At 38.5% G+C, this 17,177-nt stretch overlaps 1 protein-coding gene across 1 annotated transcript; it reads right to left on the bottom strand.

The window, feature by feature from the left end:
* Positions 1 to 4: 4 nt before the first annotated feature.
* Positions 5 to 16,763, bottom strand: TTPA (alpha tocopherol transfer protein). Its single transcript, XM_030487781.1, has 5 exons — positions 16,443 to 16,763; positions 8,156 to 8,309; positions 7,455 to 7,648; positions 4,779 to 4,889; positions 5 to 2,848 (listed from the first exon to the last, which is right to left on the bottom strand). Exons 1-5 carry the CDS (start codon positions 16,686 to 16,688, stop codon positions 2,669 to 2,671), a joined length of 885 nt encoding a protein of 294 aa, XP_030343641.1. The 5' UTR covers positions 16,689 to 16,763; the 3' UTR covers positions 5 to 2,668.
* Between the last annotated feature and the right edge of the window lie 414 nt (positions 16,764 to 17,177).

Here is a 17,177-nt window from a genome sequence, read left to right as displayed (position 1 = left end):
TGGATCAACTAGAAGAGGTTTATTAATATAATGGTGTTAATAGGTAAAAAATTATAAAAACATTGAGCCTTACATTGTGCTTATAGTCAGTAGTGAATTATTTCCATCATCTAACAGCAACCGTCCTTTTTCAGAGCATCCCTTATATTCTTAAAGAATAATGCACCTAGATTTTTACTTCTTTTGTTGACTCTGCAGCTCAAAGCTGCCAGACCACCTCCCGTCATACAGACACCTCCTCCAGTCATCACACAAATGTTCTCATTTTCTTGTGTCCTTATTATTAACAGCAACCACAATTAAGAGTTCCTACCACCCATATAACATGTAAACATTAAAAAATAATTAACAGTGCATGAAAAAGTAACTGCACTCTGTGCCCTAACTGTTGTGTTATGCAAATATGTTACCATTTAGTAACAGATTCAGGGTATATCTGATGATATTTAGGACATTATATTCACAGAGTTGGTGCAGTCCAAAGGAAGGTTAATAAAACCCAGCTACATTTTGTACCTGCGCATATCCATATGCAATCAAATGAAGTCTCTGCTACATAAAACAGCAAATGATTAGAGACTGGTTGCATAGGGAAAGTTTAAATCTTCCTGTTCACTGAAACACAGTTTGTTCCTTTATGCAGTTTACATTCAAGGATTAAAATTGCAGGAGCATAAGATTAAGACAATAGCTTCAGTTCCCTAGTTTGTAAATGACTTGAGACTTGAGTTATACACTTGAAGAACTGCCAGATGCCTGACTACTTAGCTTATTTTCTTATAAAGAAGAATTAGCACTTCACCAAACTCCTCTATTTAAGGAGCTTTTATATCACAAAATAGTTCAATCTGAGAAAAAGATAGATATATGAAGTATATGGTCATATGAAAATGTATCTGAAAAATTTTTCTTTAAATTTAGGCTCCATATCAAATATATCGTGAAAGAGAATGAAAAATGCACTTGAGGAAATGAGGGAATTGGAATAAAAAAAAGAAGTATTAAAAAGTCTTTCTCAGTTTTGGAATAATTTTGCATCTGACATTGACCCTACCACAGCAGAAGAAAGTAGAACCAACAAGTATTCTGTGGGCCTTTCATAAATGTTCCTCTTACCAATAAAGAACAGCTTCCAATGGCTTTTCAATAATGCAGTATTAATGATAATCTAAAAGACAACATTTCTGATTTAATACAATTTCCCCTCATTTCTTTCTCCTAAGCATATACTAATACAACATCCCAATGTGTCCTGAGGATTCCAAAATAACTGAAGTTAGCATTTCTAGCTACCTGATAACCAGAGCGTTTGTTCTAGATTCATTTATATGAAGATTCATATGGAATGTTTAAATATACAGTGCTTCTGCAAAAAACCCCTGGCCTATTTCAAAACAGGGTTAAAAACTGTAAACAAACTCTAGGTATACTGACAGAGATTTTAACAAAAGGCTGAGTGAAAAGTAAAATATTTTTTTAGATTATTAGATACTGAGGATTGCAGGATGATACTGCAATGTAATGTGAGTGATAGCTTTTACACAGGCAGGGTTCATATCTGAATAATGGCCCTTAATAAATGTTTTCAGTAAGTATAGACAGATCTTTTTCATTACCCCTACAGAAATAAAGAAATTAAAATTAAAATTAAAAATAATTTCTTCCAGTGCCTAACAGAAGACATAAAATGGTGAGTTACCAATTACTTTTCTGAAAATAAAATGAAGATACCCAGCATCTCTGACACTGAGGTCCAAAGTGACCTAAAAGTACCCTTAAACTATACAACAGATACTTCTAAAGTTCAGATCCACAAAGGATAATCTACTTCACCCTCCAGAACAAACAGCTACTGCAAACAGCTAAAAGCTCTTGATCTCTGTAGTGCTCTACAGTAGGAATTAAAAGTGATAATCTGAGTTGTTTATAGCTTTCCACACCCATTACCTCTTTGAAGAAAGAAAATCAGAATTTTCAAGGTTGTTTTGACTCTCTTATGAGTTCCTCCTCCTGATTCATACTGTTCTTTGAAGAACAGGTACATGGTGTTTTCCCTATCTTCCTCTATAAAACTGGAAGATTACTGTGTTAATTAAGGGAAGCTACACAAGCAGCACAAGGATTAACAAACACAAATGTCTCACTATTGCTGAGTAACTGTCAATTTGACAATAACTAAACAGTCCTTTTCCCTGAGAATCAATCCAAAAAGCAGCCTCATTTCACTTATTGCAAATTAGCCCCATAGTCATACTTCCCAACAAAGTAATCTACCCCATTCACATTCTGTTCTTTTTCGTAACCTGTTGTCTTGACAAGGCAAGATAGAAGAGCTAAGCATAAGGTTCTTGATTGCATTATTACAGATAAGTTGTCTCCAAAGACTTAACAAGAGCAGTTATCAATTTCTGATATCCAACGCACTATTGAGCTTTTTGGCATACAAGTTAATCAGTTACAAACAGTACAGTAAGTATGTAGAATTCATTAATCTCTTCAGATGTACATACTGACAGATTCCAGTTAGTACAAAAAGTGCAGTCAGTATAGTACTCAGTGCCCTGCAAAGACATTCTGGTTTCATTTATATTAATTTCAAGTTTACATGAAAGATTTTGTACTAAACTTATTTCCAGTGTTCAATAATTGAAATAATACTGTAATAAGGTTATTCGTGGGCAAACAGAGAAATGCTCTGAAGATAATCTGCAGATGCCACTATAAAGTCAGTCCATTCCTTGGCCAGCTCTTCAAAGGAGACTTCCTCACCCCCATACTCCTGTGGGAGAATGCTGATGGGGAAGTGTTCGGTCAGACTCTGCATGTAGTTATTTCCATGCATATGCACCTACAACAAAATATGAAAAGCATTTACTTGGGTATGAATGCTAGACTATGGAGTGAAAACAAGCAGCAAAGAAACTCGGTGCAAGAGCTGAAGCCACCAGCTCAGTTTGACTAGACAAGCGTACCTGTTCATAATGAGCTCCTTAAATGAAGGAGAAAGTACCATATAAGTGAGTTTCCCATGGATGCTCAAACTGTCTGCTCAGTATCTGCAGCTTGGTGAAGCATGGACTACAACTCAAGAACTGCGTTTTATGCAGCTTTAAGCACAGGAGCTGAAACAAACTACACACTTGTTCCAGACTGGTTTAGTGACATTGAACGGCTAAAGTGAGCTAAACCATGGAAAGACCGGTATTTGGTCTTATCATTATAGATATTATGCGCTTGCTTTTCCGTCATTTCCAAGAAAAGGCCAGTCTGGCTCCTGGCCATTACTGTTTCTGCCACATGTATTTAAAAACAGCATTATGCAGTATGTATGTAGGTTCATCCAGCCAAGGAGGAAATTGAAAAGAATGGGTATCTTGGTCCTTATATTTCAAGGTCCAACTGCAATTAGATACTGGACTATGCCTCCTTTTTAACCCTTGTAATACTGTAGTTTTGGTTCTTCTTGCTTTATTGCAGCTATTTTGATGCCTTATTTATTATTTTAAGTCAGACACTTTTATAGGCCTCTTATTAATACGTGACGTGCATTTTCTGCAATTACTATTATGCAAAGACTACAAGAATATGCACTCAAAAAGTAGCTGTCTTTTACCTAACGCTTTTCCATCAGGAATTAAGATAATGAGTGAATAGTAATTACTCCTATTAAGGTATGGGGAACTGGCCCTTAGAGGTTTGTTTTGAGATCGTATGTGTAAGCCCATCTGCTTCTGTTCCATTCCATGAACTAGGATATCTGGTTTATTTTCTTTTAGGCCTTTACTCTTTGTCTGCCCTCTCTTCTGCTTTTTGAGTTCTCTCCTGAGATATTCTGAGCTGGATCAGCTGACAGGGGCTTTTTTCACAGTATTAACGTAAGAGATGAAGGGCCATGGCATCAGGCTGCTGGAACATACTCCCTTTTTTTACCATCTTTTGAGAGTGAGGTACTGCACAAGGCTCCCATAACAAAACACACATGCTACGAAAAGAGTACTGGCAAATAAATGCTAACAGTGACCAGAAAAAACATGGATCTACTGGCCCTGAGTGTCATAGCGACTGCAAATGCACAAGATCCTTGTGCTGAGATAAGGAGGCTTCAGAGTGGGAATAGCAATAGGCAGGGCTGCTTGCTTTGTACCTTAGTCTGCTGTTAACATTTCACAGTACTTTAGTGTTAGCTGAAGTCTCCAATATTCTTCCTATGCTACAATAAAGCAGAATTCTTGACATGCTTTTGCATCCACATGCAAACAGGTTTTCAGATTTAAAATTGCAAAAACACTTAAAACAACTAAGAAGCTATTTGGGAAAAATCCTGAACTTAAGCCTGACCGATTTTTGATGCATAAATGCCTCTGCAGCTCTTTCAGAACTTAAAAATTGTCTTCTACTAATTCTACACTACTTGGAGCATAACATCACTGTTTAATGACAATTTCTCACTGTCATTTATAGGCACAGTGCTGGGAAATCCAGGACCTATTTTTTCCTAGTTCTGCAGAAGAATTGCTGTGTGGCCTTAAGGAAATTATTTAACCTCTCTGCGTCACAGTGTTTTTTCTCTTCAGAGTGGTGACAACAGCAACCGCTTGAACTCTCACATCACTGATGACTGTGAATGCTTTACAATTACATTCTGGAGGCGTGCATGGCACTAACACACAAAAATGATTTATGCTTTTCAGTGCTCAGGAGTACCAGATCCTAAGGGAAGTGCTACAGATCATCACGTAAGGGTTTTGTGGCAGAAAGAAATATTTGTGTGCACTCACCCGTTCCTTTATTTTTTCAGTGAGAAAAGGCTTAATTAGAGCGAAGACTGGGTGGAAGAATAAAGGCTCATTTATCAAGTGGATACCCCGAACTTTTAGTGGAAAGGAATCCTGTCAACATACATGAAAAAAGGTGTAAGAAAAAGAAAATTTTGAAAAGGTTCTATTGTTAAGGACAGGTCTTTGAAAACTACCAAGTCCGTAAGTTAGAACATTCTTCCTGACCTTACCAATTCCTGCACTTTGTAGTGTTCTTAATTTACACTGCCCCAATAACACTTAGAAAAATCGCATCAATCACATCAATGTTCTTCCCATTAGAAGGGGGAAAGGGGAGGGAAACCCAAACAAAACAGAGAGGCTGACTATTAAAAAAACCCAACAAACCAGAAAAATAAACAAGAAAACCCTCACCAAATTGTACGTAATGTACATAAAGCTTGTGCTCAGCATTTCCTCAGACGTATAATTCTTCACAAGAGATTCTGCTGCTAATGTACAAAAAAAAAAATCTATCACACCATGTGCTTTCATTGGCAATTTACAGCCTGAAGGATAGTATGTAAATATATATAAATATAAACCATTGAAGCTACTAACTTAAGTTAAATAAATTATAATTTAGAGACAAGCCTTGAAATTACTGGGAATTTGAGCAAGCCAGAAGTTCAGCTTTACAACAAGATTACTGGAATACTTAAAATAAAAATGGTCTGCTATACAGCCTTTATAATATGAAATACTTCTACTTCATTCACAATTCATTTAGAAGTCCCAGACCTTTGAAAGTTAAAAGAAAATATGGTACTGAAAGTACTGAAAGACACCATTATGCAATGGGGAAAGTATAGTTTCCATTCATACCCTACCTGATACTACCTCTGCAACCAGAGATTTTCTGCTTATAAAAATGGTACTCCTCACAAACATTTCTCCCCATTAGTACAGTAGGTCTTCTCACATTATTTCATGCACTCATGGATAAAAAAATCCAAAAAAACCCAAAACCAAACCCCACACCTTTCTTAAGTGCAACTCCTTTTAGATTTTAATGTATGACAAAGACCTAAAAATTATCAGATTATAGGTTTATTACATGCTATTATGTGCTATCATATACTTAAAGTCTAATGTCATGTTTCTCACAAAACAATTTGGTTTTGCCTGGGGTAACAGATTTTTCAAGATGATGTCACTTACTAATCTGACTACACTTCCCATTTCTTTGTATGTATTTCTTTTCTATTAACTTCTGTTTCTTCCTGCAGGGTAGTAACTTGCAAGACACGTTTATAAAGTAAAAAATAGGGTTGAAACTAAGATTCCTTAGCTTTTACTTATGAAGTATATTGAACAACACTACAACAATCTCTGGGTGAAATATATGAACCCAGTTAAAGTGATGAAAGGAACCCGAAAACAAATGAGTTAAACTTGTTTCTCTTCTTAGAAAAGAACACTGGAAACGCACAAATATTTTCCATCTGTTTTTTCAATACCTATAATAAAAATTTAGAAGCTTGAAAAACATGCAACAGATCTGAAACAGATCATGATAGAAACATGACATTCAAAGAATTTCCTGGTTTGAGGTAATGTATTGAAACCTTTAGCTGTAAATGCAAATCCTGTTCTACCTCCTTTCTGCTCTATTCCAAGGTTAAAAAATTACTAGCAATTTTTTTTACTACCTCAGAAATCAACTGAGACACTCTTACTAGTCCAGTTCTCATGAGATCTGGCCCAAGACCGTATGAACATCAAGAGTTCTTATTCTATGTGTGGAAAGTTGGGAATACCTCCTGGTTTCACAGAAGTTTCACAGAAGGTACCAAAAAGGAAGAACAGCTGAAGTTACAATGATACTAGTTCAATGACTAAGCTTTGACTGAACCTCAGATATGCATCTTACCAAATCAGAGCAAGAGATTATCTCCCTGGCTCATTTCCACATTGCAGGCTAACAGTTTTATTATCACTGACTCAATTTAACTTCTAAAGGAAAATAGGACTACATTGTAGCTTGTCTGTCAATTCTCTGTCCCGTTCTTTTTTTCCTGCATTCCTTTTTATTTCCTCTCATATCCGTTGCCAGAGTTCAAACAAATCTGTCAGAAAAGAACAAGTCTTAAAGGCAGTAAAGTCCCTACAAGTTTTGTGAAAAATAGGAGATGAGGTAGCAGTGAGTTGCACAAAATAATTCTCGGGGTGGGGGTGAGGGAAGGCAGGGCAAAAAGCAAGCAGAACATAAACATTATACATTCTGTTGGTAGCAGACAAAGATCACATAGCATCATCCATACTGGTAACAGGTTAGTACTGTCTTGCTCTTAACTCAGCACAAGCTCTGAGTCTCAGGGAAAAAAATGAGATAACAAACACAGATCCTTACAAAACTGGGCTTCATCTGCTCTTACACTCATTAAATTCTTGTGTTGTAACAGGTCCATGGAGTTCTTACAAAACATCAGAGGTTAAAGGGCACTTACTGCTATACAAGAACGTACTTTAAGTCAAATGAAGCTCAACCGACTTTTAATGGATTTAAGATTTTGTTCTTTAAAGCTTCATAGACTCTAGAAAGGTCTACAGAAGGAAAATCTACTATAGCTTAAAACAAATGAAAAATTGGGAGTTATAGCAATGAAGCAGTGTAAAGCAGTATGTCATACTTACTGTGAGAACAGCAGCAATTTTCTTGGCCACTGCTGGACTGATCTGAAATGCATGAGCAAATCGCCACCCTTGAAGATCAAAGATAGCCTTGACTCCATTCCGCTGAGTCTCAGTCTCTTTTACAATGAGTTCAGATGTGATGAGACTTACACGAAACACATCGTATGCTGTAAATAACTTGGGATCCCATTGTCCTGAAGAGCAGATAGATTACTCTGCATTACCACAAGAATACACATACACCTGTTCTGTTCCTTGCTACTACTTCTAATGCGCTTCTCAGGAATAAAAAGTAACTAGTAATATCAAAGGTCCTGAAATTGAACAATTTGCCAGTACAGAAGTTATTTTGTATGCCCGCTCTGTCATTCACCTTCTACGCTCTTTTTGTAGATGGTACTACCTAATGCAAGATGTTTGTAGATGCAGTAATCCTAATGCAGTATGTTCTACCTATGGCTGTAGCCTCCAGTACAAGGTTTTGACAGAAACAGCATCATTCAGTAACAGTTATACTAGCAGAAACAACAGATCATCAATCCAATCAATTCACATAATTTTCTTCAGTACAGTAATTCTACCAAGACTGTGTATCTCACTGCTGAAATTGTGATAATTAAAAACAAAAAACCATGAAACAAACCAAAAATATCAGTGCCAAAGCCAGGAGTGAAACAGGTTCAAACAATTTTGTCACTCACCAATTCTGTATATTAGAACTTTGCTTCCATGTGGGTCCCTTGATCTCAGGATTCCATGATAGCCAGCAAGTAAGAGACCAAGAACAGAAGATGGTCGTAAATCTGCACTTATTTCTGGGCATTCAATTCTCCACTTCTGGTAATTCTTCAGTAACTAGAAAAAATAAATGTGGGTGTCAGCTAAGCACCAGGTGTTGTATGATGAGCACAGTTAAAAAATAGGTTTTTAACATGTGGTCACATTCAGGTTTAGTTCATTAAATTAGCTGTAATTTCATTGTATGTTTTAAGCAAATCACTGAGGCTGCTGTACTGGATCAAATGAGTGAGTTGTTATGATGAATTTAGAACCCTGTCAAATTGTTAATGGACCGCAGTTGTCATTTTGTGTCAGAAAAGAAAATTGGAACATATAGCAAAAGCCTGTAGTTTCTATGTAAAATATATGTGAAACCCAGTTTTCTTACCCAGGTTACCTTTAGAGTTATTCAGTTTGATACTACATCAAATTCATTCTCAATTTTTGAATTTAGACATGTAGAATTTTACAGAGGAGCATTCTCCTTTGCCTACCCACTCCTCCCCTCCCACAAAGTATGGGCCCATTTTGTTCACACACACAGAGTCATAAATAATTTTAGCTTACTATTAGAAACAGGTATCATAATCAGCATATCCAAAGAACTTTTTCAAGGTCCCTCCTACCCCTCTGAAATGGCAGAATATAACAATGTAGTGGGTCTACTACCCATTAGGCAATTTCCCTCTCGCAGAGTAGAAATACAAGAACCTATTTTGCTAAAGCAGAGATCCTGCCCTTTATCTAGGACATGATCACCCTGGCTCCTAAGGCTGGAAGGCAGCAACATAAACTAGCACGTCTAAGGCACAGGAAGAGTTGTGTGTTGAAGGGCAATGGCCTAACTCTGAGTCCATTAAAGGCGTTCCCTTCTGAGGTAACATCTGCGTAGAAGAATTACAGGTGATAGTGTGAAAGGTCATCTTAAAGATGGATCATGAAAAATTAAGTTGGTGATGCAGTAGTTCTAATTCCCAAGTCTTATTACTGTTTCTTATTATTAAGTGGTGGTGACGAAAATTACCTGCTATGCCCTGCAACTAAAATTTCTTCAAGATATTTTGCATAGGTAAGTGGGCAGCTATGCAAGACTATTTTCTAAAAGGCTTCCTCTCAATTCACCAACTAAATTCTGCCTCTGCTTTATCACCCATGCTAAGTTCTCTAGCGCTGAATTTGGATGGTAAGAGGATAGTTATTGCAAGGAATTTAGATTTTATATTACAATTTCCTAAATAGCTACAGTTAAGACTTTTAACTGAGGCCTTCAAAAGAGCCAAGGGAATCAGAATTTTTCAGTACCTTCTTTCACAACAAATTGAAATGTAGGTTTAAATCTTAAAGGTAATATACACAGGCTAGCCTTTAAAATTGTTTCTGTATTTCATTAAACAGCAAAACCTAATATGATCCTCAGCACAGTTTCACAAATTAAATGTCTTCACAATGAAAGCATCAACCAACAGTATAAAAGCATCAGCCAACAGTCTTCTATTTCTGTTAATTTATATTAACAGAAATTATTTTTTATTCATTTCTCAATTACTCCAGATTTCACAACAGTAACATTAAAAGAACTATCAGCTCCAACTAATAAGACATAACTTAAAGTAAGTTACACATTTCTTGTATCTATGTAAGTATCATTTTCTTCACCATTTTCATAGAAATAAAGGTCAGCAGGAACTTCAGCGGATACTGAATCCATCCCTTGGAACATCATCTATACTGGTGCGTAGCGACAGTCTCTTAGAGGGAGACCAGAGACTCACCATCCTGTACATCATAGCATGCTTATATGAGATAATTAATTGTATTCCTTAACCTTCCCTCTACTTCCAAGTTTCTCATATAATTTTACATAAAACATATACTTTTTCTTCAGCGTAAGGCTCTTCAGCTCAGCTGAAGGTCCTGAATTCTTCTGAAGGTGTCTCGAATTGTCATGAGGAAATGATTTATAAGGCATTACTGTTTGTCAGCAGAATTTACTTACAAATACTGTACTGATCAGAAATTATCTATATCTTTCAGAGAATAGCACTTATAAATACATATTTAGGTACGAAAATTAGAAATTCATCCCCCATGCTAGAATTTTACCTGATTTGCAATTAGAAAGTTGATAAAAGCCTCAACCTAAACCATACACCGTAGAAAGAAACATTAAACCTTTAGGAAAATTTTACAAGAAGCCTTTTGACTGCATTAAAACAGTTCTAGTCTAGGCTAACTTAAAAACAAAGAAACAAAAAAGGTTGGGGGAGAAGGGGGAGGGAAGAAGGAGGGAATAGGGAAAGTAATTTAATTTGTGGAATAGAAATTCACTATGATTGCAAAGATAGCCCTGAAGAGGTACTCTGATTATCTCACTCGGTTAGTGCTTACTCTCTGCAAAGGACACTGTTTGAGCAATCACAACCACTTTGTGCCAACCAGACAGCACTGTCAGCATGTTTTTTCCCTTGGTCTTTCCAATACAAACACTTTAACCACAGCAAAATACAAACTCACACTCAAAAACTATGCAAACATCTCTAGCTTTGTAATTTCTCCCTTTTCTTCCAAAATCTCTTGTACCACAACTTAATGAACCTAATTTACAATCATATAAATATTATAAACATCTCTTTGAAGTGCTGCCTGCCAACACCAAGATAAGAATAAAAATAATACATTCATTCAATACCCTAAATAATCCTATCTTGCCAGTGCAGTTATTTTCATGAATATTTACATTTTCCAAGTTGGAAAGAACAAGGATTTAAGTTCTGGACCTTGGGAGAAAGGGAATGGTGTTTGCAGCTTGTGACACACGATCCTTACAGGAGACATAATTTACCTACTGGCAAGTCCATTACAGAGTAAATACATCATTGGAATACTTCTGACGCCTTCCATGATGTGGGCAAGAGGTACATCTTTTAGATACATGACATGGCTAAGCTCCAAACACACTTCCCTTGACCAGAAAGCCACAAAGTGCTGAAGAGTTATCAGATTTCAAAAACCTATTCTAATTACCAGAAATGATTAGAGCTGAAGTAAAGGTTGGCATTAGATAATCTTCCACAGCATCTACAGCTAATTTTGGGACATACTCTATAAACTTTTACTTATGTAAACAATCCCCTTCTTAGCAGTTGGACATACTCAAGTCACACACAGCTACTTACATGAGTAATCCTTAAATGTATAATGGAATTAGAAAAACTAGCAGTAAGTACTTAGTTTTACTTTATTTTGAAATTTTCTAGTTTAACGTTGTTTAAACACTAAAATTCACGTGAATAGTTAAAAGATTTTTTATTTTTTTTAGTAAAGACAGCATGGAAAAACATAAACGTTATTTATAACAATCAGTCTGGATATAGAGATGAGCAACCTAATATTGGGAAAAACAGGAGCATTCATTACATAGTATAAAAAGTGACTTATGTACTTAGAACACAAGGAAAACATCTCAATGTATAATTATCTGTGTTTACAGACTGAATAACCTACTTAGCATCTGCTCAGCATCTGAAAATAAATGCAAGATAATAAATGGGGAAAGCTGGATGAAAAACTCCAGTGTCTGGAGTTAAGCATTAATTAGGAGGTTTTTTCCTGAGGTTTGCAAGAGACAGTTCCAGACTTCTGAACATCACAGATGATAAGTTACTAATTAATCCAAGATTCATGTGCTACAAAACAACGTGACCTTACTAGTTTACTTAAAATTAAAAGAACTAGAAACCAATGTGCTTGTTAGAGAAACCAATGTATTTTGTATATGTAAATTAATTACTTTTTTATTGATTGATAACTATTTATTCATATTAACAAGGACGCTAGACAGAATTAGGCCTCTACTCTTGTCAGCAGTTGTACCAATGCACACAATGTTTAGGAAAAAAATGTTATATGTTGGTAATCTTTGGAGAGGAAACCAACAGCTCCAAGTTTAGAATATATACATAAATATACACACACATAAATACACACCTTTGTGCATATGCTTTATATATGTGTATATAGCTACACACAGAATTTAAACACATGGTATACACAGACAAAGAATTTAAAATATTTTTATTGAGACACAGAACTTTACCAACTCCACACACATCACCTCTTTGCCAGCTGGGAGAGGACACATGTAAGGCGAGACATTTGGTTTAGCACAAAGGGAAGACTTGTTGACTGATTTGTTTCCTCAACACTCAGCTCAGAGACATCCTTTTTGATAAATCCCTCTACATTGATGGAAGAAAACCAGGCAAATAACTGATTTAAACTTTGTATTTACATTTGAATGATGTGAAGATCCTCAGAGGTAATGCCTAAGACTCAGCAGTAAGTTTGACACTATGGAAAACAATCCTTCTTGTACAGTGTAGTTATTCTAAGCAATTTATTTGCCGTACAACACACTAGAAAGTCTTGATTCCTCCAAAAGTCAAATGGAGAGCAAAGACAAAGTCTGGCTACATACCTTCATATCAACCAGAACTCGTAAAAGATTCCTAGATATTTAGACAGTTTTGAGTGCCACAAAAATGACGCTTACAAGAGTCTAAGTGGTATATGAAAACACCTCCTGGCATAGAGTTTCAAAGTTGCATTTTTACTGAATTTGAAGAGTGTCATTCTTTTCCCCAGAGTATAATCTATTTCAAGTACAAAAATACAGTATCCCCAAGTCACTGAGAGTCACACTCATATACAAAAGTTGCATGTGGGACATAATGGAAGGATATAACAAAATACACTGAGCAAAAAGATTTATGAAGGAAAGATGCTAGTTCTCCAGATTTCACATATTACTACTGAATCCAAGTGACTGGTTTTGATCATAAGAGTGAAGTCAAACATAGATGCATGGCTCATACATCAAAAAAGGGATGTATAAACCCATTGCTGTAGCACAATTAATGGAGACTCATGGCCCTGCTTCTCAGTTTACAGCATACAGAGTACTTAGGTCTATCTGCATAAATTAATGAGCAAACAACATGCCCAGCTCAGGTATGAATATATATCCAGACTGCAATCTTTCGCCGCATTAGCATCTCATTCATACCTCTAACAGGGATTATAAAGGCACAGAAGATGCTGTAATGATATAATACATTTCTTCAGAGTGTCAATTTTTGGCAGGTAGGTAAGTATTGCCCAGAAATCTCACAGGACAAAAAAAAGACTTCATTTTTACCTACTGAAGGTTTGTTGTGTTGTTTGACAGTTACTGTTAGCCTGTCATAGAACTTTCTACTCATTCTTACAGACAAATCTCTGCCAGTATTCCACGTAGACTGACTTAATAACATTCATGCACTTGAAATCCTTTCATAGGAGCTATCTGCTTAACTTCACCTCTTCTTCTGGAGCCTGTACTTAAGTGGTTTGGGTTGATTCACGTTATCTCCAGCCACTTTCTAAGATAAGGCAGTGGGCCAAGTTTAATCTTTCCTGTGATTCAAAATGAAGAAAAATAATTCTCTTCTAACTTGAGAACAGCCTGTTACTGATCTTAATTGAATAATCATTGGCTTTAAAAAATACAGACAGTTCTAGCTCAAGTTCTTCAGTTCCAGCTACCTGTTCAGTAGTGGATCTTCTAGCATGACATGTATCAATATATCAGTACTTGAAAGCAAGCCTGGAATTGCCATTGGAAAAATGTAAAAGATTGCTGTTGGAACAAGTAATCATAAAAGATTCAGAAATTGACTGTCTTGCCACAATCTACCTGATCATTTTTTTTCTGAAGCATTTCCAAATGTTGGTAAACTAAAATCAGATAAATTTATGTCACATATTAACTGGGGATGCATGAAAAAACAGTCTGGTCAGTTGGCAGACTCTTGATTCCTACGTAAGGCTAAATCTAAGCCCATATTAAGAAAGATGCTTGACAACCTTTGGTTATAAGCACTGAGAGAGCCAGAAACTTGGTTTACCCCCTTAGCCTGCTCTACAAGCACTATGCAGCAGTACACGGGAGCCCAGTGGGCAAAAACGGACTATATCACCCTGAACTCCAAACTGAGAGGCAACATCAAACCAACATGGTAGGGAGCAGCCACTGTCTGGACTGATTGCAGGAGGGCTCTGTCTAGGATGGAGTACTAACATAACCTCTGCATGCGGTCAGACTTGGGTTAGATTAATATGCATCTTATGACCACCAAGATTTTTGCACAATAATTCCCCTGGGCCTTAATATACCAATTGCAGATAAACACATTCCTTTAACTCCCCCTCCCCAAACCCCAAAACAAAACACAAAGGGCTTCTTTTCTTCTTCCCATACTATAAGAGAAGAACCCTAGAAGTCAGTTTCAGCTGGTATGTGGAAGATTATGTACAGGTAGCTACAGCATTTAGAGACCTGAAATTCTAAATGGGAAGACTGAACATGGATGGGTTTTGAACATCAGAATCTCCTAATTCAAAGAAGGGTCCAACAAGAAACATAGAAACTTAGCAGCCTGTGGAGACCCAGAAATTCTAAAGAGATTCTAAAAAGACTTCATTTTTCTAACCAGGTCCCCAGTCCTAGAAGGCTGGTAGTCCAGAAGAGTATAGGAAATTTGCTATTTCGTAGACTTCATCTCTAAACTTACCCTGGATTCCATGCTCTTGAAGCTACAACACATCTTGGAATTAATCACAAGAAAGTGCAGAAAAGTACAGGCCAAATTCTGAAGTGCCACTGTCCTGTGTACAGGATTATCAGTAACAACCAATTGCAGTGCAATTAGGAGTGGGTATTTAGGAGTACATGTTGTCTTCATTAAGCCCTATTTTTTGGAACTCAGAAATACAGGAAAACAAAACAGCTTTTGTTGGGAAAGAAAAAAAGACACGGTCCTGCAAGCATTAGTGCACAGCTCCGATATAAACGATGTCATGAACTTCAAGTAAAAGATCCATAAATATCCAAAGGAATCTCAATTGACTTGCTAGTTCTTCTACTGAGGAGGAGAGGTTTAAAGCTGTTATGCAAATTGCATGAGCCAAGAGAAAAGAACACAAAATATAGTTTTTAAAGCTATTTATCATTAAGGGCTTAATTCAGTTTCTCACATTCTTTTTTTTAGCTACCCTGATTCTGCAATAAATCCATATGCAAACAATCTTCTTTGATGGTGTCTAAACTTGGAAAATCTAGAATGCAGAGAAGTCAGAACCTAAAAGGTGAGGTCTGTTGGGCAATGCTATGTCATCAACATCGCTGAATATCACTGAAACACAGCTTCCAGTTGGCATAAGTGAATAAATGCTTTTGCCCTGGGGAGGTTTGGAAATACGTTCTGTTCAGAAGGGTTAGTGGCTGTCAATCTTCCTGTAAAAAAAACCAGTAACAATTTGTACCTTTGGATATTAAAAATAGGCACGCACCGTCTGCACAGCAAAGAGCTCTACAAACAGCCAGGAAAGTATCAAAACTTAGCAAAGCCTGAAAGGAGTTCTGCAAATTACTAAACTCCAAGAGAAAAGAGTGGGTTTTACTCATAGCTTTATATTGGAGTAATTATAAATAAGCAGTGAAACTAGTATCATTACTAGCAACAAGTAACTGGAGCCTACTAAACACAGTAAGGATGTCCTCTAAGGGTTATCTTTTCCTGATCGGAGGCATGACCTTACCATGCTTACTGTAACCTCACTACACTTACTGTAACCTCTATGTTATATGACTGTACCCCCCTTACTGTAACCTTTATGCTACCTCATCGAGGCTGCACAAAGCCAGTCACGACACCACGCATTTGTGCGGTGGTGCCATGATGAAGACGCATGCGACAAGCAATTAGTTACACCCTGAAACTCCCTGCTTGGCCTTGGCCGACCCAAGCAGCGCAGCTCACCCACTCCACACTCCCCTTAGCAGCAATAACACCCTCCTGCTTCTCGATCCCCCGGACCCCCGCCCTCCCTGCTGCCTCGCCGTACCCCGTGCCTAAGCCGAGGTCCCCCGGAGGCGACGGGCTCCGAGGCCGGGTGGCCCTCCGGGTCGCAGCCCGCAGGGGCAGCGGCCGGTCGGGACGCCCCCGGGCTGCGGCCGGAGCCGGTACCGTGCCCGGCTGGCTGACAGCCGCCGCGAGGACTCCGCAAGCGAAGGGAGATGCGGCCGCCCCCTCCTCACCCTCAGAGGGCGGCGGGACCCCCTCTAGACCCGCGGGCGGCCACTGGGCCGTTCCCCGCTCCCCTCCTTACTCTCCAGGCCTGATCCAGGTGGAAGTCTCGGGCGCGCAGGAACCGCACCAGGAAAGAGTCGCTGAGGGGCTGCGGCCAGCGCTGGCCGGGCTCTGCCTCCGCCCGCCGCCGCAGCTCGGCGACGGCGCTGCGCACCCGCGGCGAGTGGTCGGGCAGGTCGTTGAGGCGCCCCGCGCCCGGCGGCCCCTGCGACATCCCGCCGCCGGCCGGCTCCGAGGCGACCGCGCTCAGCCCCGCCGGTCCCATCGGCAACCGAGTCGCGGCGGAGTCCGCCGGGGGCGGAGGCAGCCCGTTTGGGCTTAACCCTGAGCACCCTCCCCGGCCGGAGCGGGAAGGGGCGGAGGCAGGTGTGCGCGTCCCCGGCCGGCCCGCCCGCCCGCCCGCCTGCCCTGCTGCGGAGGTTAACCTTTTGGGGTGTTACTTTGATCTTTGGTTTGTTTGGTTTTGTTTTGGTTTTTTTCCACTTTTATGGACTTGACCAGTTTTTAGCATTTTACGCCTTAAGAACATCTCTTTTGTTTTTAGCTTGCAGCTCCAAAAAGAAGCTGTGTCTGCAGTAACAGAAATACACCTACTCTGCCTGGAGAAAGGATGGTGAAATTGAAGTTAACTTCAGTTCAACTTTGCTGCCTGGCAGTGAGTTCAGTTATCGAAGGTGAAGAGTTCATTGCTGCTATTAGTATTTTTATTATACCCATTTCCTTTGTTAGGTTTACTTTGCGATCTCTCTGGTCT

Source organism: Strigops habroptila, chromosome 1 (genome assembly GCF_004027225.2).
Source record: "Strigops habroptila isolate Jane chromosome 1, bStrHab1.2.pri, whole genome shotgun sequence".
NCBI classification, from domain to species: domain Eukaryota; kingdom Metazoa; phylum Chordata; class Aves; order Psittaciformes; family Psittacidae; genus Strigops; species Strigops habroptila.
The sequence above is the reverse complement of the archived record's forward strand: the minus strand, read 5'-3'. Positions and strand labels throughout refer to the sequence as shown.